A 23,985-nucleotide genomic window follows, 5' to 3' on the forward strand; every position below is an offset into this window, starting at 1 on the left:
CCGGTCCGCACTTTGGACATGCCTGGATTAGAATTATAAGAGGAGCAAATTACCCAAAAAATTGTGAATAAGGGAATCCCTTTAGGGGAGCAGCCCAAACAAAATAAAATAATACAGCATGTATGCTGTATCTCCTGGGTGATTGGTATATTATGTAATTTATATGTTTGATGTATACACCCTTCTATTGTACAGTACTGTGAAATAAGGTGTGCTAATAATGATGTACTGTGATTAACGGATCTAAGAACACGGAAAATAACAAAATCATGCAGTGCATTGTGGATCTGGAGTCGTAGCTGAAAGATAGCTTTACAAATAACTTTTTAAAACATTTTAAATACATGCATGATGGAAAGTTACTTAGCATTACATTTTCTTTCATTATGCAAAAAATGTACTTAGGTGAGCAACCCTGCTTTGTTCACAATCCTTAGTATTGTGTAGTTTGTTCTGGCAAACCCCTATTTGAAGACCAACACTAACTTATTCAGAGAAAATCAATATGTCTAATTTAATATAAATATTACTTCATTTTTATCACTACCTTTGCTAATAGAGTTGAAATGTATTATTTCTAATAATCCTGACTAGGTTGTAAGGTAAACTAGGATAAATGAAAAAAAAAATGTAATTGATTTAGGGACATATTTAGTTGTGTAAAACACAATGAAATACCGAAAATGGCAATCTCTGGTATGCTGTATAATGTCAGATTTATTTATAAGACTAAAACCCTCCCATATAAATAAATTTTCTCCTAAATAAAAATGCTTACAAAACAAGTGTTGGATTCTGCTGCTTTTAACCATTTTTCACACCACAATTTCTTTTCAACTCGAATTGGTCCCAGTAAATTATGTCAGGTCTAAAGCAGTGTATTGCAACTGTATATGCTAATCTGATGTAATAATATGGCACATATAAACACTGCAGTTATTTCTTTTTGATATTCCCATGAATGGCATTAATTTAGAATGTTTTGTAAATGTGCCATTTATTTTACAGCAAGTTTTTAGTGCAAAAAATACACACTTTTATAAATACCCCGAGATGAACTATGTATTCTCACGATTGATTGCAAATCTATTTTTTACAGCATTAACTCCAAAAATAAGTATTATTATTACAGATGGGTTGAAATAAAAATGTGCTTGTAATATTAATTGAAGCTTTTTTTGCCTGTCTTCTGTTTTATCAAAACCTTGTTTTTGACAGTTATCCAAAGTTTCTATACTATTTTATTAGTTCTAAGTTTTCTTCTTTGTAATATCATGGATGGAATGTGTATATTAAGAATGTGGAATGCGAAGGTGTCATATTTAGTTTAGTGACAAACTTCAGGGTAATTATTTATATAATTGGAAAACAGTTTAATGAAATCAGTCTAGAATCTAGATGTCTAATCACCACTCTTCTCATTTCAGTCCCATTGGAGTCCTGGAAGATTTTCAAAAAATGTCCTGCTTTTATCTTTCTCTGTATTATTTAACTCTGGTTTTACTGGCAAGGCAGGTGAGTAAAACAAATCTGTAGATTTTCATGCACTTTGGCAACTACAATGCTAATTGAGGAACCGGTCTGATTGACTGCAATGCTGATTGAGAAATATATTTTTTCCCCTTTTGAGGCAATTTAGCGAGCCAAGACACTTTAATTCCCCCCTTTCTTGTAGGTCACATTATTTATTCTTATACTTAAAATATGTTCTTCTTTGCCTGCGTACTTATTTCTCCCTTATATCAAGGGTAAAAGCATCATTGTAACACTTGAACACACACAAGTAGCAACTGTCAGATATTAGTGCAGTGGCATAACTATAGACAGGGCCATATCTGGTGGTATAGCCACCCCCTCACCTGCTCGACGCTTACAACTTTAGCAGTGAATTGAATCAAGGGGACACATCACTAGTGTGAAGACTGCTATTATTTAGAGTGCTATTATTTGAAACAAACGCATAATTGTTACTAGTGTATAGTAACAGTACATTATTTTTGAATGCAAACAAAACCCTTTAGTTTCATTTTGTTACTGGTTCTTTAATGTAGAAGGAAAGGCACCCCAAGTGATTGTATTAACTCACCTGAAACCCTGGGCCGGTGCTTCGATCAGCAGAAAACTGCACCAGCCCAGGGTTATAACAGTGAGCACCACGGATCGATCCTCTTCCAGCTTCTTCTTTCTTTAAATTTTCCGGGGCAAACGCATGCGCAGTTGAGCAAATTAGCTGACTTTTTAGTTAAAGTTCGGATTTTCGTTCAACTGCACATGCACAGCAGCACGTAGAAAGAGGAAGACGAAAGAGGATCACTCCGTGGTGCTCACTGGTATAACCCCGGGCCGGTGCAGTTTTCTGCTGATAGGAGCACCGGCCCGGGGTTTCAGGTAAGTTGATACAATCACTTGGGGGTGCCTAACATTTGGCACCCCCAAGTGCACAAAGCCTTTCCTTCTCCTTTAAAAGGAATCCGTAAATAAATTGCTCAATTTATTATACATATAATTTTAATGTACTGTTTAGAGGGTTTATATTCCATTTCCATGAGCTCTCTTTGGCCCTCTGTCGAATACTTACAATTTTTCTGGTTGGTTCCGGTAGTTTTCAATGGCATGTTTAGACTGCTTTTCAGAAGCACTTCAGTGTATAAACTTGGCAGGCATGATAATTCTGATTTTCCTTGTTTTCTTTTAATATGTTTCTCCAACATTTAATTTGTATAATATAAATTATGTGTTTCCTTTAAGTTCTTCCTTTAGTTAGTTTCACCTGAGTTTTAGATTTATTTTCTACATTCTATCTCTGCTATTGGATCTCTATGCCATAATTTTTACAAGCTTTCACACCCCATGTCTAATTCCATGATTTGGATGCTTAATGTAATGCTTGATGTAAAGAAGCCATGGTCCAGCTGCCTTAGTTTTCTTCTCACCTTTCATTTTATGTAAATTCTTCCTAATGTTGAGCTTTTCTACATTATATATTAGGTATTTTAGAGATCCTGCCATCTCCTTTTTATAAGCTGTTAGCGAGCCAATGAATACTGGACTGCTATATTTGGGTCAGGAACCAAGATATGGCCCAGGAAATTGGCCTGGCAACTTTAGAGTGAATACGGAGTCTGTGGGAACAACAGGTGTGCATTCTTGGTTTTGACCCGTCCACCATAATCCTCACCTTGATCTGTCAGAAACTTACTGATAAAGCTACATTTAACCACACGTGTGGTCTGATGGTGAACTGAACCAAACGCACTTTTGTGGACAAACCTTGTAAAGAATATTTATTGTCTCTTTGCCTTCATCACAATGGGGAAAATACACAAAGTCCTGTCTCCCGGATCGACCCCAAAACCTTTTGGGGTGAAAAGGTCCAAGGACATTGAGAAATTCTTTGGTAAGCCTCCTGATGACACAGAGGAATCGGAGCCAGCCAAAATGGCCGACAAGGACACCCAGTCTTGGCATTCCCCTGTCACACCAAATGGGGACTCTACTTTCCAATCCCTGCTCACTGACCTGCCCAACATAACGGACTTGGCTCCACTCCTGGCTGAGATAAAAACATCCCTAAAACAGGAGGTTGTGTCACTACAGTCTCACCCATAAACTGGAAACAACACTGCTGCACTGCAAATGGAAATTTAAAAAAGCGGTTGAGGACACTGTAAATAGAAACAGGCACTGCAGCATTAGGATATGTGGCATCCCGAAGGATGTAGAGCTAACGGAAGCCCGCCAATTAATGGAGGATCTTTTTAGGCAACTCCTCGTTCTGGAACAAGATACACCTATCTGCATTGACCAGTTCCACAGAGGTCCCACCCCTAGACCGGGAAAACCTTGAGACCTGCTCTGCTGCTTTCATTACTACACCCAAAAGATGGAGATCCTTAAAATGGCTTGGATGGCCATGAACCCAAGATAGAAGACAACTGAGTTGAACTCTACCAGGACCTGGGTTACTCCACCATTGCTTTCTAAAAGGGATCATGGACCAACTGAAACTCCGCAAGATTTGACCACCTGACCATACAGATTGGACCAACTACATTATCGCTAGTTGGTATGCTCACTGTATGCCATGGAGACTACCTAAACCGGACTAATTCTATTAGTAAAATGGAAATCCAATCATCTACTGCATCGTCCCCACTATATTTTTCTGGCTGCTTCACCTACAGGTGCACCCGAGTGACCCCAAAACCCTTTACATTAGACACACACTACCTCCACCTCAACACGCTTTCACAGCTCAATACCACCCAGAGGAGACTGTCCCATCTACCCTCTGCTGGTGGAAGTGTAACACAGAGGGCCCCCCTCTTCTGGTACCATCTGTAAGTCCTTCTACCCTTCCCACGCTTCTTTTCTTCTCTCTTCCCCCCAGCCTCAAAACATGCCTACTCCAACATGTCCCCAAAGTGCCAAAGGCAGCACTCTTTTAAATATACTGAACCTCAATGTCAATGGCCCCAGCTCCCCACAAAAAAATGATTATTCTCTCTTCCGAAATGAGAGGCCATAATCCGAATGTGACTTCCTACAGGAGTCCCACAGCACCCCAAAATGTCTAATAAATACTACCCAGAGATATTTTGTTGTCATCCTCAACAAAGCAAAACTAAAGGTAATATCCACTAAGTCTGACTCAGTAGGCAGATTTGTGTTTAGTAAAGTTCATTGGATACTCCAATGATTACTTTTGCAGCAATATATACCTACCCAATGAGAACCAAGACATAGCATTTACCTGCATTGCTGGCAGCTTAATGGCATTCTCAAAGGGCTTGCTGATACTAGGAGGGGACTTTAATGTCCCCATAGAACCTAACCTAGATTGCTCCACATACTAGGAGGGGACTTTAATGTCCCCATAGAACCTAACCTAGATTGCTCCACTGGTAGCTCTAGGACTCCAGTAAGGGTGATCCGCACATAGCTAAAGGTGGCCTTACACAATAAGATCTTGTTCGTTTGTCAAGGTCTCCAAATGAGCGGATCTTAACCGATATGCCCACCAAAGGCAGGGCAATATCGAGTTAATCCGATCGTTCGGCCCTAGGGCAACAAGGGACATGGACAGCACAACTAGCGAATGCAGTCCTGGATCGCCAAAAAAAAATCAAACCTGCCCGATACAAAATCTGGCAGATTTTTGGCCTGTTATCGATCGGGGAGACCCGTCGGAATGCCTCCTACACGTGCAGATAAGCTGCCGAAATGGTCTGGGGGCCACCTTAAGGCCTTTAATGCCCTACAAATCTGATTCTGATTTCACATACCATTCTCTAGAAGCGCACATCACTCTATTACTGAAGGCAAATAAAAACCCAGAAGATCCAGGCAGTTACAGACCAATCTCTCTCATCAACTAGATATTAAAGGAACAGTAACATCAAAAAATTGAATTGCTTTAAAGTAATAAAAATATAATGCAGTGTTGTTCTGCACTGATAAAATTGCTGTGTTTGCTTCAGAAACACAGAAGTAGAGGGAAGGGGAGCACCATACATCAAAATATAGTCATAGGAAGGTGGTGTGCAAGGTCAAGTAGATTAATCAAGTAATAAGCAAAAGGGGAGAAAGAACTGATCATTTAATTGCACCTACCCATCTGTTTCATCCAAAAACTCGTGTGTATTAATAAAATGTAAATTTTAATAAATTGGCAAATAAGTCCAGCATAATTAATTTAAAATTAAGTTTTTAAGCGACTGGACATAAAATCCAAGGGCAGAGGTTTGGTCTAATGTGGGGATAGCATAAGAGTCAAGTGTATGTAAACCTGTGATGTTTAAGGGAGACTGAAATAGGCACCCATACATACACCCTCCATTGCCAACCCCTTCACCAACATAGAGCTCCCTCCCATGGGTGATATTGTTAAGATCACTGTTACTCCAGACAGAACTTCAGTGTCTGCACATTGATTGCCAAACAGACCGCATTAAATACATATTAATAATGTGAATTGAGTGGATATTGACACTTAGTTATCTTCCTTCTATTGATTAACTATGGGATTTATACTCATCATATTTGATACTTTGTCTCAAGTATCTCCTTGTTGGAAACATTACATATGAGTCAGATTGATGGATCAGCTTCAATCCTTACTGATATCTCCCAATCCCATATACATTATTTCTAAGTATCATTACAGTATGTAGATGCTTTAATCTTTCACTAAACCAATGGAATCAAGTAATTTTATCTTAGACACTACATGAAGGTGCAGATATCAAAGTAATAAGGGAGATATCCTCCCTAATAAACCCAATACTACAGTCTATTCAAAGGGTTATCCTTTTCTCCAAGTTATGACATTAATCATTTTACTCTGTATAAAGATCTTTTCTTTTGTTGATGAAAACTCTTACTCTAAAAACACCATGATCGCAATCAGGATCAACAATCTCTGGTCAATCCCCTCTTGGCCACACCAGACCCACAAAATCCACATGATTTAACAGATTCATCAGCCAGTTTGACAACTGAACAGACATCATTTGAGAAAGCGTTGTTGGATTTGAATGAGTTATTGGCAGACCAGACTGATTCAGTCAAATCCTTAAGACCAAAAAGCCATTTCATGTCCCCCAGGAACACCAGTTCCGCGGTAATTACCTTAGGTCAATTAATTATGTTTATAAACATATCTAATGTTGGAAATGATAATCTCAGTAAGGATGAGAGAATAGCCATACAACAGATAACATCATGGGAGGATCTAATCCTAAAACCCTCTGACAAAGGAGGTAAAATTGTTATTTGGACACGAATAATGTACCTTACAGAGGCTCTTAAACTATTTCATTATGTCTCATGCTATCAGAAATTATCAGGTGATCCATCTGGACGTTTTAGATCAATATATAATAATCTCATCACAGATGGTTTTCAAACAGGTTTGATCACTAGAAGTGAATCCAAGGCATTACATAATGACACTTCAGTCACCCCAACCTTTTACATGCTACCCAAAGTACACAAAAATGTATCCAAACCTCCAGGTCGCCCCCAATTGTTTCAGGCAATGGCAATCTTTGCAAAAAGGCATACTAGTATATTGATATGAAATTGAGAAGATTTGTAATCCCTCTCCCTTCATATATCAGGGACACTGGTGACCTCTTACAAAAACTGATGGATGTTAAAGGAGAGGGAAACCCCCTGGGCGCAAAAATCTCTCCCCCCTCCCCTGTGTTGCCCCCCTCCCTCCTCCACCCTGGCCTACGTGCCCCCCCGAGCAAATGCCCCTAACTTGTTACTCACCTCTCTGCGCAGGTCCTGTCCACGGAGCTCACAGGTGCCATCTTCTCCCAAGCGGTCTTCTTCCTGGATTAATCGGCATCTTCTGGCGCATGCGCAGTAGGAGCATTTACCGGTACGGATCTACTGCGCATGCGCCGAATGTCACGAAGAAAACTTTGTGACTTTCGGCGCATGCGCAGTAGATCCGTAAATGCTCCTGCTGCGCATGCGCCAAAAACGCTGGTCAAAGCAGGAAGAAGACCGCTTGGGAGAAGATGGTGCCTGTGAACCCCGTGGACAGGACCTGCGCAGAGGGGTGAGTAACAAGTTAGGGGCATTTGCCCGGCGGGACAGGTAGGCCAGGGGGGAGGAGGGAGGGTTAGGGTCAACACAGTGGAGGGGGGAGGGTTTTTGCCCCCAGGGAATTTCCTTCTTCTTTAAGGTAGAAAAGGACACATTTGTGGTGGCATGTGATGTTGAGTCCCTATATTCCTCCATCACACACAAGCAAGGACTCCAAGCCATTTGCTATTTCATGGAAACTGAAAGCGACTGGGATAGCCAATATATCGGTTTTGTATCAGATTAACTGATTTCTGCCTACATCACAACTTTTTTGTATTTCATGACAAATTCTACTTACAAGTACGAGGTGTAGCAATGGGTGGAGCATTTGCCCCAACATATGTCAATTTGCTCATGGGTTGGTGGGAGGCCAATTGGAGATCAGATGACCCGGTATACCAGATATATTTCACATTGGTTCTGCTATATTGATGACCTGGTATTTTTCTGGACAGGTAGCATGGAGGAACTATCTGAGTTCCTAAAACAACTGAACAGCAATAATTTGAACATTAAACTCACACACACTGTCAGTAGTGTGAGTATTGACTTTCTGGATATTACAATAACCATGCAGGAAGATGGCATTATATGTACTGACCTATTTTGTAAACCAACGGCAACTAATTCTATTTTACATTTCCAAAGCCACCATCCTATGGCCACCAAAAGGGGAATTCCTGTTGGAGAATTCCTATGGCTTCTTAGGAATTGCTCAGATCTTCGAACCTTTAAACAAAGGGCTGATGAGTTAACATCTCGATGTGTGGAACGGGGTTACTCACTAACTGTGATTCGGAGAGTCTACTCTAGAGCAATTAGAACCCCTAGGAACTCCTTACTAGAAACACTTAAGAAATCTATACAGAACACAGAAAAACCTGTTCGATTTATAGGTACTTTTTACAACTAATGGCCTTTTATTGACATTGGCATTTTTTACTATCTGATCCAGTCCTAGCCACTATGATAGGTCCACATCCTCTTACCTGCTGCAGACGAGTACCGAATTTAAGAGACAGGCTGGTAAAAAGCCATTTCACTAAACCCAATAAGATATCAGTACTGATAAAGCTTGAAAGTACATGCATAATGTGAACTTTGTAATGGACAGGTTTGGGAAGAAACGTAAAATTATGCACAACTTTACATGCACTACTAACAATATTATCTATATGCTCATCTGCCCTTGCGATAAGATCTATATTGTTAAAACCAATCGCGCCTTCAAAAAAGCCTACTGGAACATATCTCAAGCATTAACAATGCACCTGATTAAGGTAAGGCAAATAACAAAATTGCCACCAGTAAGTCAACGTTTTTTGAATACCACAACCACTCAAGTAAGGACTTAAGAGCCATGGGTCTCTCAAAAGTCTCCTTAGGGATAAGAGGGGGAGACCTGGAAACAGCTCTTCTATCCAGGGAGAGTGAATGGATTTTCACAATGAATGCTTTAAGCCTTTAAGGTCTCAACAAAAGTATCCCCGTGAATGTATTCATTTAAACACACCTGTAATTCATACATAGTATCATTATCTACATCTAGATGTTTTGTTACAATCTTGTAATCATATTAAATACATATTAATAATGTGAATTGAGTGGAAACTGTCACTTTATCTTCCTTCTATTAATTAACTATGGAATTCATACTCATTGGATTTCATACTTTATCTCAAATTTCTCGTTGTTGAAATCATTACATATGAGTCAGATTGATGGATCAGATTCAATCCACACTGGCATCTCCCAATCCCACATACATTATTTCTATATATTTCTATTATAATTACTATTATTACAGTATGTAGATGCTTTAATCTTTCACTACACCAATGGAATCAAGTAATTTTATCTTAGACACTACATGAAGGTGCAGATATCTAATCACTGCTAATACTAAATTATGTCTCCCCCCCCCCTTTTCTGCTTTGCAGATTATATTTCCTGGGGTCTTCTGCAAGAATAATGGCTATATGGGAGGATTTGGTTGTATGTTATCGGGAGGGGATACATTATAGTCCAGAATTTCACTGCAGCAATTATGAGCGCACATATAGTATAGTCTTTGATGAACATAGTTCTAGTGGCAGTGACGATTGCCTCCGGACTTCCCTTGCATCATCATCATTTATTTATATAGCGCTGTCAAGATACGCAGTGCTTTACTGCAGTTATAGCAAACAGGGAATAAATGGTGGATAACAAACAAGGATTACAGAGTACAATAGGGTTAGAAGGACCTAGAGATTAGAGTTTACAAACTAAAGGTTAGGGTACAATTGAGACATTAGGATTATATAAACTCTTTGTCATTTTTGATACAGCAATGATTTATTAAGGTACATCGAATAAGCCTCTTTAAACAGATGGGTCTTTAAGGAGCGCTTGAAAGTTTGGAAAGAAGGAGAAAGTCTGGCAGCTTGTGGCAGAGAGTTCCAGAGAAAAGCAGAAGCCCGAGAGAAGTCTTGTAGACGAGAATGGGCAGAAGTGATCAGAGGAGAAGTGAGGCGAAGATCAGATCAGAGTGAAGGTTTCGTGAAGGAGTGTATTTGGAGATTAGAGATGAAATATAGGGATTGGGAGCCAGTGAAGGGACATGCATACGGGAGCAGCTGATGTTGAGCGGCGAGCTAGATATGAATGAGTCTAGCGCCCGCATTTAGAACAGATTGGAGTTGTGAAAGGTGACTTGTTGGAATACCTGTGAGGAGTAAGTTGCAATAATCAAAGCGGGAGATGATGAGAGACTGAATCAGTGTTTTAGTTGATTCTGAACTGAGATAGGGTCGTATTCGAGCAATGCTGCGCAGTTGAATACGGCAAGATTTTGCAAGTGTTTGAATGTGTGGTGAAAAAGACAGATGTGAGTCTAAGATAACTCCTAGGCAGCGTGCCTGTCTGGTGGAATGAAAGGTGGTATTGTTTACGGTGAGTGATATCTGAGGGACAGGGGAAGATCTTGGAGGAAATATAGTGAGTTCTGCATGACTTGCAGAAGGATGATTAGGTTTAAACCCTAACCGCTGTGTAGCAATGGGGGCAGCCATTCAAAGAACATAATGGTGTTATCTGTTATCTGCTAATTAACCTGTGCCATATAGCCTTTTTTCAGTTTCTGCCTTTGCTACACAGCAGCTTGTTTATATGAACTAAAGTAATGTTTCTGAAGCAAACAGACCAGTTTTACCAGTGCAGGGCAACAGTACATGATATTTTCATTACTTTAAAACACTTCCATTTTTTGGATTTATTGTACCTTTAAGATTTTAGCTAAGGTCATTGCAACCAGGATACAAGGACATCTAGGACAACTGATTGATTTAGACCAGGTTGGGTTTATCCCTGGCAGGGAAGTTAGAGACAACACTAACAAGCTAATTAATATCCTTCATCACACAAGATTTAGAAACATTCCCCTCATGCTGTTGTTAACAGATGCCGAAAAGGCATTTGATAGAGTAAGCTGGCCTTATATGTTCGCCTGCCTGAGCAAGTTTGGCTTTGGTACATGCATACCCCCTCTCACACCTATCACTAATAATCTATTCCCCTCAGCACTAAGCTCCAACGACTTTAAAGACTGGCTAATAGATGACCACCTGCAACTCAGCCACTTGGTGACGTCTGGTCAAATGGAGGAGCTGGAGACACTATGGGAAACTAGACCAATACACACAGATTAGGCATTATTACATATATTTGGGGGGGGGAATGGCCAACATGGCAGGGACCTTTTACATTTTGAGGTCCTCTGCTTTACCAACGCCCCACCTAAAAACACAATTTCCACTTTGTACAAGCTGTTGGCCCCCCTGGTTGAAAGTAGACACTTAATCAGATCTTGGGAAAGAGATACTATTTTCTAGCTCACTATGCTGCTGCACTCCCCATAAATTAAACATTTTTTTCCACAAGCAAGTAATATCTGCTGAATGTGTCAATCAGCCACAGGCACCATGCTTCATATCCTGTGGGACTGTACCCCAATCCAGCCTTACTGGGCTATGGTTCTGCAGATACACAAACAGATCTTGGTATGTGTGATACCAGTTTTTCCAACCCGGGTCCTTCTTTCTGTGATGAAGGAGACCTGAAAGGCACCCCTGACCAAACCCTAAAGAGACACATGCTCAATGCAGCCAAAAATTTCCTATCCCACTTCTGCTTCCCTCTCCACCCTCCCTTCTTTTCTTTCTGTACCCCCCCCCAAAAAATTTATTTAATAAAAATGTATTATACAAAAAAAATAGTAGAATTATATCCCTGAAGCATTTGTAGTTGCAGTAGAAATTATTGGTTGCCTTTTTGCATGTCAGAAATTAAAAGGCTACAGGTATGAACTATGTATAATTTAAAGGTCCAGTTGGTCCTTTTGTAGTCACAAAATAAATTGTTCCTCTATTCTGAGGCAAATTAGAGCAGTTAAGGGTTTTTCGTCCTTTCCTTCCTTCGGATCAGCTATAAGTTTATTTATTTAAGGATTTACTTGGACATTTGTCCTTTTCAACCACAACTGCTATGTAAGTGTACAAATATAGAGGATAAAATTCTTGTCATAACAATGGAGTTTTTTACTAATTTTATTGAGTTATGATAAAGTCATACACCATAATCCTCCTCTTGAGAATAGCAGCACCATTAAAGAGGGAGTATATATATCCTTATTCAATATGAATTTACAGAAACACAAAAAAAATATTGTTAATTCTTGAGCTAAACAGGTAAAATAGAAATTTAATCTATTCCATGTTTAGTCCTTGTATGTTAGATAATTTGATTACCAGTGCAAAGATAATCACCTTGCATAATGAATTTCTGATAAGCCAGTCACAATAAAGTGGAATGGAGGGGTTGCTTACTCACAAAACATAGTGTAGCTGCAGTTTCCCTGGTTTCCCTGTCTAGCCCACAAAATAAAAAACATATTTTGTGATTAAATCAGTAGGTAAAACATATGTTCATTACATCGAACTTGTGTAGCACTCGCGTCGCTTCATTTTCCAAATTCGCCCGAAGTTGCCTCACGAGGAAACTTTGGGCGGAAGCAGTTCGGGGAGATTAGTCGCCCCAAAGAAGAGGCGAATAGTCGACAGGCGACTAAATCTCCCCAAATTTCCCAGTGTGACCTTACCCTAAGAGTATACTGCCCGTTTAATTTGTTGATCTGTTGCTAATTCCTATGCTGTTAGGACTAAAAGGTCATCTTATTCCTATTCTATATAGGTAGAATATTATTCTAGGCTTGACTGCTTGTGGAAAAGAAAATTCAGGAAAGAAGATGAGGAGATTGAAACAATGGAAAATCTGAACCAGCTCCTCCTTGAAAATGTTCTCCCTGCACATGTAGCTGCCTATTTTATTGGTGACAACAAATCAAATGAGGTTAGTATCCCTGAAAAAAAATGTAATTCCTACAGTATGGACTTCCACTTCCTCCTTTATGTTGATTGAGACATCAATCCCTGTAAGTAAATGCTTCGCTTTTGCTTCATACTTTTTGTTGGCTACAACTTTCATGCTTCTGCCTCTGTGTTGCATGTGTGAACCACCTAGGGTTGCCACCTTTTTATAAAAAATATACTGGCCTTCCTGTATATTAAGATTTATTCCCTGTTAATTACATTGGGTTCAAGCATAATTTTTACCGGTCAGGTCAATTACAATGTGATCTATTGACAGTATTCAGGAATTACATGTTGTAATACAGGTATATTCTGGGACAGCGTAACAATGTTTTATAGGGATTCTGGCACAATTTTTATGGTTTCCTTTATATTTCTAAATTACACTGTTTACATTGCAAATTATTCACTATACTATTTAAAATGTTATTCTTGAACCAACAAATGTATTTTTTAAGTTGTAATATTGGTGTAGAAGCAGCCATCTCAGTGCATTGTGCCTGATCCTGAGCTTTGAGAAGGAGCCAGTACTTCTGGATGGAACTGTTTTGAGACAGCTATTGTTTCTCCACTTCCCATTGTATTATACCACGACAAGCAGGAAAAAAGCAGGGGTTTTCCTGCTTTGGTGCTATTCTCATGTCTACCACCAAGTGGGGCTAGGGAGCAATTTTAGCTCAGAGTTAGAAAGCTGAAAAGCAGGAAGTAGTGTTAGGCTAGGGCCACACGGCGCGATTTCGCCGCGATTCTGCGCTGGGCGAGTTGCGAGTTGCGAGTCGCTGCGGTTTTTAAACCGAAATAGCTTTGTTAACTTTGGCGCTGGCGTCAATGCAAATCGCGGCGAAATCGCTGCGCTAATTCACACGCGGCGATTCTTTTTCTACTGTCGCCCGGAAACGCCCAGCGAGGCAACTTCGGGCGACAATAGAAAACGAATCGCCGCGTGTGAATTAGCGCAGCGATTTCGCCGCGATTTGCATTGACGCCAGCGCCAAAGTTAACAAAGCTATTTCGGCTTAAAAACCGCAGCGACTCGCAACTCGCCCTGCGCAGAATCGCGGCAAAATCGCGCCGTGTGGCCCTAGCCTTATGTTCTATTTTGTTAGATATCTGCTCACTCCAGCCTTTATAGATTAGAAAAGGACAGCCCTGAACTATGGTATTTTAGTTTGTTTTTATCCAATTTATGGCAGCATTACATGAACAAACCACTGGTGAATTTTAATAAAGGTGTGTGTAGGCTAAGTGTGCCCAAACCAACAGCAATGATTATCCTACATATTATACAGTAAGTAGATAATGCAGTTAATTTAACAAGTGTTCTTAACTTATCATACATGAAATGTAAACTATATTTATACTACCACATTCAAACATAGATATTATTAATCCCAGTTTTAAATAAATGGTACTGGTATGGGACCTGTTTTCCAGATAACAGATATTTCTGTAATTTGGAGTCTACTAGAAAATCATTTCAGCATTAAATAAACCCAATAGGCTGGCTTTGCTTCCAAGGTACTGTTTTATTATTACAGATAAAATGGAAATAGTTTTTTTAAGAATTTGGATTACAGTCATATGAAGCATTTTGGGAACCCCTCTAAAACTGCATAATAATTTACTCCACTTTCAACAAAAAAGATGATGGTGGTATGTCTTTCATTTCACAGGAGCATCTTGAGTACTGGGGTGTTTTCTCAACAAAGATTTTTTAGTGAAGCAGTATTCAAGTGTATGAAATTAAATCAAATGTGAAAAATTGGCTGTGCAAAAATGTGGGTACTCTTGTAATTTTGCTAATTTGAATTCATGTAACTGCTCAATACTGATTACTGGCAAAAACAAATTGATTGGATTAGCTTGTTATGCCTTGAACTTCATAGGCAGGTGTATCCAATCACACGAAAAGGAATTTAAGGTGGCCAATTGCAAGTTGTCCTTGTGTTTGATTCTCCTCTGAAGAGTGACAGCATGGGATCCTCAAAGCAACTCTCAAAAGTCTGAAAACAAGGATTGTTCAGTATTATGGTTTGCCTCACTGAGAAAACACATCGCCGCTTGTGCATTAGCGCAGGCGACTTTGCGTTGTAGCCTATGGGGAAGAACGCAGAGGCAGTTCGGGGAGATAGTCGTGCAAAAGACGTGGCGATTAGTCGCCAGGAGACAAAATCTCCCTGAATCTCCTCGTGTGGCCTAAGGGGAAGGCTACAAAAAGCTATCTCAGATGTTTAAAAATTAAGAGGGGTTCCCAAACTTTTTCATATGACTGTATTTGGATAAAATGGAGATGGAGATGGCCATTCAGAGCTTTCCGGAAAACCGGTTTCCTGATGAGGAACATGTGAGATATTTAAGATGTTATATATGATACACGGGCTATGGACTGGTTTCTTTAATTTAGAGATCACACATATTTTTGACATTGCAATTTGATGAATGAATGCACTGTCATGAAAATTTAATACGAGCTTCATCACACAGAAATAAGAAAGTTTCTAAATAAATTTAAAATGATGTATAGTTTCTAAAATAGTTAAGTTCGTCTTTTGTATTACCCTTTTTCTTTATTCTTTCTTCTTTCTTCGTACAGGAGCAGTGGTGTAACTTTGTGGGCCCCTCACAACCAATATAGCAGATCATCCCTGATTTTACCCTTGTTTTACAGGTCACCTGCAACTCCTTCCCTCACAGTTCCTTCCTATGTCTGTCAGCTCTACCTCCTCTATAAATGTACCACTACAGAAGGCAGAATCAAATTTTGACCCTTTCCAATGAGTTATTACACTTAACTAACTAAATATCCAAGTCTGACTCCTGAACTGGAGAGGGGAAATTCATCCCCTTACAAAGCACTAGTAAGACATTACAGTTTTGATCTCCAGTGCTTAAAGTGCTTTTCATGATATCTCTATATCATGAAAAATAGAGATAGTCCAAAGAAGAGCAACAAAGTTGTTAAAGTGTATGGAAATTCTCAGTTATGAGAAACACTGACTAAGTTGGGAATGTTTACACTGGAGAAGAGGCACTTAAGGGAAACCATGTAATACACTCTATGATGCTTTATTTAACAGGATACGAATCCAGCAGACATTGAGATTATAAGAAAAGAGATTCCATTTTTACTTTCAAAAAGGGTTTTTAGAGTGAGAGGTGTGGCATTTTCTGCCTGAAGTGCAGAAATGCCAAAAATGCTTAAAAAGAAAAATTTTGGATGCCCTTTTAGCAAAGGAGGAAATACAGTTCACACAGCATCTGACTGGGATGTCCTGGGCCCACTGTGGCTGCAACCTTAAGGGACCCCTTGTAACTTCAAGGGTACCCCTCCTGCCACCATATATGTTTTACCTCCTTAATCTGCTGCTTTGAGTGTGACCGGTTGAGAGGGGCAATGGAAGTGCCTGCAGTTCCACTGGGAGGAGGACTAGGTTATAGGCAGGGCCGGACTGGGAGTAAAAAGCAGCCCGGGCAAAAAAAAATCAAAGCAGCCCACATGTAAACACACAATGCTCTTGTACTCAGACACACTTATATATTGGGTTTAAAACATATATATTGGTGTCCACTTCGAGAGTCTGTTTACCCTCCATGTATGCAAAAAAATTATCCTCAACATAATTGTGATATACTGGCATAGATGCTATAATTCATCAGTGCAGTTGCCTATATAAATCAATCAATGGCTTGAAAATGAAAGCAAAGGTCCAAATTGCTGTTATGGGGAACCACTCTGGTGCAATTTAGCATCTGTTAGTAAATCATTTCCAGTATATTTGAAGTTTTTTTTAAAGAACTACCCTCAAACCTTCCTGTTGTATGGTAAATAGTGCAAGAGAATACCTATGCTGACATGGTTTTCTGGTATCTCTCTGTACCAGTGATCCCCAACCAGTAGCTCGCGAGCAACATGTTGCTCTCCAACCCCTTGAATGTTGCTCTCTGTGTCCTCAGAGCAGATGCTTATTTTTGAATTCCAGGCTTGGAAGCAAGTTTTAATTGCATATAAACTAAGTATAGTACCAAGTAGAGCCTCTTGTAGGCTTCCAGTCCACATAGGGGCAACCAAATGGCCAATTACAGCCCTTATTTGGCACCCCATGGGACTATTTTATGCTTGTGTTGCTCTCCATCTCTTTTTAAATTTGAATGTGGCTCACGGGTAAAAAAAGGTTGGGGACCCCTGCTCTGTACAGACTATGAGCAAACTTAGGGACTGTTCCTGCTTAATTGTGCTTAGTACAGGGGAATACCTATGCTGCCATAGGTTTATGGGATCTCTCTGTACAGACTATGAGCAAACTTAGGGACTGTTCCTGCTGAATTGTGCTTAGTACAGGGAATACCTATGCTGCCATAGTTCTATGGGATCTCTCTGTACAGACTATGAGCAAACTTAGGGACTGTTCCTGCTGAATTGTGCTTAGTACAGGGAATACCTATGCTGCCATAGTTCTATGGGATCTCTCTGTACAGACTATGAGCAAACTTAGGGACTGTTCCTGCTGAATTGTGCTTAGTACAGGGGAATACCTATGTACCATAGTTTTATGGGATCTCTCTGTACAGACTATGAGCAAACCTAGGGGACTGTTCCTGCTGAATTGTGCTTAGTACAGGGAATACCTATGCTGTCATAGTTTGTGTATAAATTTAAATGTATGTATAAATACCCCATCAGGGGTGACATCTGTCAGATGAGTGGCAATTCCATGTATAAATACAAACAAAAATCATAACAGAAAAATGGCACAACTGCAATTTTTGCTAGCAAGGAAAGGGTTAAAATTCACAAGGCCGTGTAATAAACATGATTTGTAGCCTTAATTGGCCAGCATTCTTTCTGCACTAATAGTCTGGGGGGGGGGGAGAGGATGAATCTGCAGCACCATGATTTCTCCTCTCATGAACCCACTATTACTATTATACTATGCAGGGGATTTCCAGACGTGCTGCAAAATCACTTTGTCAGGCTGCCAGCAGACAGAAACTGTGGGTACCAGCCCGGCAATGCAACAAGTGCCAGTCCCGGTCTAACAACATACCTCGTCATTTCCTGCAGCGTGGGCCTGGCCGGCACTTTTTGTAACTCGATCTGGCTGCTGCTGCACAGTCTCTATGTCTAAACGGACTAACCCAGGCTTCTCTCACAGCATTTCCAGCCGGAACGGATTGGAGCAGGGGAGTAAAGAAGCACCCGGTGACGAACGATCCTTTTCCCATCCCACCTCTCCGCCGCTCACTCGCTCAACCCCATCTTAATCTGCTGCTACAGTCAGCCTACGGCCAGCACTGGTTAGCACACGCAGGAGTGTGCGTGCATATTCTGCTGATGCTGTGCTAAAATGCTTGCGGCCCATTTGACCTGTAAATTGAGCGGCCCTTCGGGCAATTGACCGAACAGGCAAATTGCCAGTCCGGGCCTGGTTATAGGGGACCAACAGGTTTTCTTCATATCCTCTCGACCCAGTCCGACCCTGGGGTTAAATAATGATGTTGATCCAGGGACTGGTCTGATGGCCATCTTGGAGTCAGAAAGGAATTATTATTTCCCCTTCAGAAGAAAAAAAAAAAAGAGCGCCATCTTACTTTGTCTATTTGCTAAGCAGTGTACTGGTTATTATTACTGTTAATATTATTATCCTTGAATTATATAGCACCCACATAGTTCACAGCATTTTAATGAGATTATACAGTATTCACATCAATCCCTGCCACTATCACTCAAACTCTAGAGCCAGATTTATCAGGGGCCAGTTTTATCAGGAGCCAGTTAAAATGTATGTTTGGAAAGTCATCATTATGCTGCATGACTTACTGTGAGTAAGAGGAGTTGCTACCTACAATTTTATTGTTTTATTTTTGTTCCTGGATAGGACTTGTATCATCAGTCCTATGACTGCGTCTGTGTCATGTTTGCTTCAGTCCCAGAGTTTAAGGTCTTTTACACAGAATGTGATGTCAACAAAGAAGGTCTTGAATGTCTAAGGCTGTTGAATGAGATTATTGCAGATTTTGATGAGGTATGTATCACTGACAGGGTGAAGAGCATTGAATCTGTTCTTGATTCTTTGTACATTTAACGTATCTTGTTTCAACAGCTACTGATGAAACCCAAATTCAGTGGGGTTGAGAAAATTAAGACAATAGGAAGCACTTATATGGCAGCTACTGGTCTAACAGCTACTCCTGGACAAGAAAATCAGGTAATTGATTGACATGTTTTTTATATGCTAACAGATTTTTTAGTTTTATTTAGCAGAAGCTACAATTTGAAACATGGAAGGTTTGGGTTTGCAAATCCTTGGTGGCTCATAGCAATTGGGTGCTTTTAAATGAAGCCATGTGAAGCCCACAGTCTTGAGTTTTGCAGGGAATGGGGGTGTGGGATTGGTGGTTTATGAAACCAATTATAAAATTATCTGGAGCATTGCTATACAGTAACAAAGAAGATTACATTCATTAGCCAGGGGTTTGGGGATAAGTTAAGGTTAATCACATTTGAAACGTCTAAATTGTTTTGAGGACAAGTGTACCAAGGAAGACATCTGAGGTTTTGAGGTATCTCAAACTAGATTTGAGCACTTTCTAGAGCTTTATATGGACCACTGAAGGTAGTCTTAGGCACCCTCTGACGATTATAGCCACATACTTGATACCCTGGCCAGTGTTCCTGTTAGCAGAAAACTGCAGCAGCCCAGAGTAGAAGGAGCGCTACAAAAAAATCTTTTTATGCATCTTCTTTTTTTTGCTCTGGGCCAGCAATAGAGTGTAGAGTGAAAACTTTAAGAAAAAAAGGCAGTTATTTCAATTTACCAGACATGAGTCAGCCCTCTGGCAACAGGCAGAAGAGGAACACTCCATGGTGCTAGCACAGAAATACCTCGGCTGGTGCACTAACAGGTGCGCCAGCCCAGGTTATCAGGTAAGCTATTACAACCACTCTCCACTCCTCCTCAGACTTGGAGGGGCTAAACTCCAGTCCTGAGAAGGTTGTGTAAAATTTTGTATAAAATGGGAGGGATGTTGTAGGATTTGTCCGAGCTAACAGAATGTTTTCTGCATACATTGCACATCACTAAGGGATCTTTCCCACCTGCACCCCAGAAATAATATTGCAACTGCAAGGTTAGCTATGGAAAAAAAATATTAGAACCATGATTTGTTTTTTTTTATTTGTAAAAATAAAAGATACAAACAGTCATGGTCCTGGGACTGCAAGCTCTGGACATTTCTCAGCTCACAGAAATGTAAATACACAGAAATTGTACTTTAGTTTTGCTGGACCAATTAACAAATAACAATAAACTTTTATAATTCAGGTTATATATATATATACTGTCATTTTTATGTATACACTCTTATCAAGATTGGGGTTGGCATCAAGGAGGGTAAGAGGTGGTTGCTTAGGGTACCTATGATGTGGTTTCATCTTACCTATGTCATTCCTTCTGCTTTGAGGGAGAAGAGAGTTAACATTGACTTTTCATCCAGGTAATACATTTCTGTAGGTCATCCATGGAGTCCAGACTTTACAGAATTTTTTTTTTTGAGTCTGTTTTCAAGCTGGTCATCTTTTCTAGAACTAGTACATTATCAATCTTGGATTTTACCATTTGAAAATCCAATACCGGGGATTTCCAAGAGGATGCTATGACCTGTTCTGAGGCTGAGAAGACGTGTATCAATTTCCTAAGATGCTTGTTGCCTCCTGAGATTCTCTTGTGTATTAAAGCCTCCACTGGATTTTTCAGGAGTACTAACCCTGTGACATTTGTTATTAAAGTGTATACTGGGATCCAGAATCGAATGGCTTTAGGGCATTCCCACCATATATGCATGAAGCTGCCTTGCTGGCCGCAATTTCTGAAGCATAGTGGGGAGGTTGTTGGATGCCATTTTGCTAGCCGAGTAGGGACTAGGTACCATTGATGCAATATTTTTTTAGATGTTTCTTGTATTGCTATGTTTACGGAGCAATATATTGTATCTTTAATAATGTCAGACCATTGGTCTTCTTCCATACACATCCGCAGGTCCTTTTCCCATAATGATACAAATCTCAGCTTTTTCAATGGGGTTAAGTGATTTAACTGGTCATATATTATTGAGATAGTCCTTCATTATGGGAAATCTTGTAGGCACATTCTTTCATAAGTTGTTGGGTTTGGAAACTTTTTTTCCTTCCATTGGGTGCCTATGTAATGGCTTATTTGATGATATCTCAGGATTTCTCGTTCTGGAATATCGTATTTTTCCTTGAGTTGTTCCCATGATAGGAGTTGTTCACTTTTAGTCATTGAGCATATAGAGTGCAAATTATTATCGGTCCACCATTGGAATGAGCCTTTTTTTTTTTTTAACCTGGGGGAAAGTCACTGTTTTCTTTAAAGTTTGCTACTGGTTTATGAGGAGAGCATAGACCATGGGTTGAGGATATCGTGTTCCAAGTTTTTAGTAAGTGTGAAATAATTGGGCTAGTGCCAATTTCTCCGTTCGAGGTTTTGGACCACGTGAGGTTTCTAATTGCTCCTTTTTTAAGTGTGTCCTGTTCTATTTTTACCCATAACAGGGTATCATTTGTCCGGTGCCAGTTTATTAATGAGCTTAATTGAGCTGCTGTGAAGTAATTTGTTAGGTTAGGGATTCCAAGACCTCCTTTACTTCTCTGCCTGGTAGCTGTAGGGAAATTTATACAGTTGTCTTTTTGTCCCAGACAAATTTATTGATCGCCTTTTGGAGGGAGGCTAATGTTCCTGCAGGCGGGGAGTCTGGAAGTGTCCGAAATAGGTACAGCAAGTGGGGTAAGGCTGACATTTTGATGCAGAAATTCGCCCCAGACAGGACAGTTTAAGATTGCTCCAGGAGGTAATCATTTTTAAAATCCTTTGAGATGTTCTGTTGTAGTTTATAGGTGGCAAGGCATTGTAGTCTTGATGAATATTTACTCCCAAGTATTTTATACTGTTTACTTGCCATTGCAGTTGAAAGTTTATTTCCAGTAGCTTAACAGTGTGTTTGGGTATGTTGATGTTGGGGGTTTCTGTTTTTGTTGCATTTACTTTAATTCCTGATATGTCCCCAAAGTTTTGTAGTTCTTTGTATTAGAATGGAAAGGATGACATATGTTTTGAGATTGTGAGCATAATATCATCAGCATATAAAACACATTTATAGTCCACATTTCCCACCTTGATGCCGGTTATTTTGGGTTGTGCCCTGATTGCAATTGCCAGAGGTTCGATGGCCAGGGCAAACAACAGGGGGGACAAAGGGCACCCCTGTCGAGTGCCCCGCTTGATCAAAAATTTGGTGGAGCTAAATGCCATGTGGTGAACAGAAGCAGTGGTGTGATCATATAGGGCTTTGATAACATTAAGGATATGAGCTGGGAAACCACAACTTATTAGGGTTTCTTGTAGATATGTCCATGATACTGTGTCAAATGCCTTTTCTAGGTCTAATGTACAATAACATTGAGGGGACATTTTTCTCTTTTGCTAGATTTATTAGGTTAGTTATTCTGCGAATATTATCTGGTGCCTGTTGTCCTGGTATGAAGCCTGATTGGTCTCTATGTATTAAAGTCCCCAAAAAAAAGGTTCAGTCTGGTAGCCATAATTTTTGCTAATAGTTTTATAACTAGGTTCAATACTGATATTGGGCGGAAATTCTTGCAATTGGTGTGGTCTTTTTCTGGTTTAGGAATAACTGCTATTTGGGAGGTTTCGGAGTGAAAATCCTGTAGGATATCTGTCACAGTTGGCACCCAACACCAGAACAAATGCCAAGCACCCTGGTTTCGGCTCGTGCTTCGCCTGTAGTGTGACCGCCTTTGGCCTCGGGAGGAGCCCTCAGCTACTTGGATGCCACCAGGACTTAAACGAGAGGTACAAGGCTAGATGTTCTGGATAAGCAGAGGGGCACGACTGTTAGCGAGAGTAGAAGGTCGTAGTACAAGATGTTCAGCAATAGAGTAGTCAGATCAGGCCAGTCGGGGCAGGCAGAGAATAAACGTAGTCAAGCAGGCAAGGGTCAAATCAGGTAGTCAATCAAGTCGGATAAACAGGCAAGGAGTCGGGATACAGAGTGTAGAATCGTCAAAAGCCAGGCAGGGGTCAAAACAGGTAATCAGGATCAGATATCAAGCAAAATAGCAAAATCTAAAAGCACCAGGAACAAATCCTATCACGGGCACTGAATCCACACTGAAGTCCCTTTAAATACAGTTTGAATTTCGCGCCACTGCGCTGAAAACCAGGAAGAGGTGTGCGTGCGCGCCCTAACTAGACCGGCGCCTAAAGAGGAGCAGCTCGGCGGGGCTGGCCTCCCCGCCGAGGGGGCGGCAGGCGTCCCTGCCGTCCCCCCACTAGACCACCAGGGTAAGATTTTGTTACAATATCGTTGAATAGTTGTTGAAGCCATGGTAATAAAATTGGTGTAAATGTTTTATAGTATTTTCCAGATAGACCTGGGGTCTTTTTAACTTTTAGGGTTTTGATGGCTTGTTGTATTTCTATTGGGTCTATTGGAGTGGATAAGCTCTCTATTTGGGTTTCGGTTAGTTGCGGAATCTTATGTTCTTTTAAAAAATCTCTTATTTTCTGTATTTCTGTTGTACTATGCTTTTTGTATAGAGATTGGTAGTAGTTAGCAAATTCTTGAATTATTTTAGTTGCGTTTGCCGTAAGGTGGCCTTTTTGATTTCTAATTTGAGTGAAAGGGGATTTTAGAAATTTGTTTGATAGGAGGCAGGCCAACATAGTGTCTGCCTTGTTTGCTGTCTGGAAATATTTTTGTTTTACGCATTGTAATCTTTTAATTCTCTTTCCCTTGATACTAAATTTATTTGGGTTCTTAATTGGTCTATTTGTCTTTTGGGTGTATTTTAAATTGGTCCTCCTTAGTCTGTAATTGTTTAGTTAAGCTGTTTATGTTTTCTGCTCTTGCTTTTTTTAATCTTGCTTTAGCTTGT

General features: G+C 40.1%; 1 protein-coding gene across 7 annotated transcripts in view; it reads left to right on the plus strand.

Annotated features, from left to right (window-relative positions):
• Positions 1-23,985, plus strand: part of adcy7.L (adenylate cyclase 7 L homeolog) — a 155,422-nt gene that overhangs the window by 127,495 nt on the left and 3,942 nt on the right. For 6 of the 7 annotated variants that reach the window (XM_018257789.2, XM_041590126.1, XM_018257790.2 and 3 more), the window contains 4 exons: positions 1,428-1,515; positions 12,832-12,990; positions 18,887-19,033; positions 19,112-19,216. In XM_018257789.2, the coding sequence (XP_018113278.1) occupies positions 1,428-1,515; positions 12,832-12,990; positions 18,887-19,033; positions 19,112-19,216 (499 nt within the window). Of the gene's footprint in view, positions 1-1,427; positions 1,516-12,831; positions 12,991-18,886; positions 19,034-19,111; positions 19,217-22,715; positions 22,862-23,985 lie in introns of those variants that run through there. The other variant, XM_018257791.2, reaches the window with a different exon arrangement.

This window comes from Xenopus laevis, chromosome 4L, assembly GCF_017654675.1.
Source record: "Xenopus laevis strain J_2021 chromosome 4L, Xenopus_laevis_v10.1, whole genome shotgun sequence".
Classification (NCBI taxonomy): Eukaryota; Metazoa; Chordata; class Amphibia; order Anura; family Pipidae; genus Xenopus; species Xenopus laevis.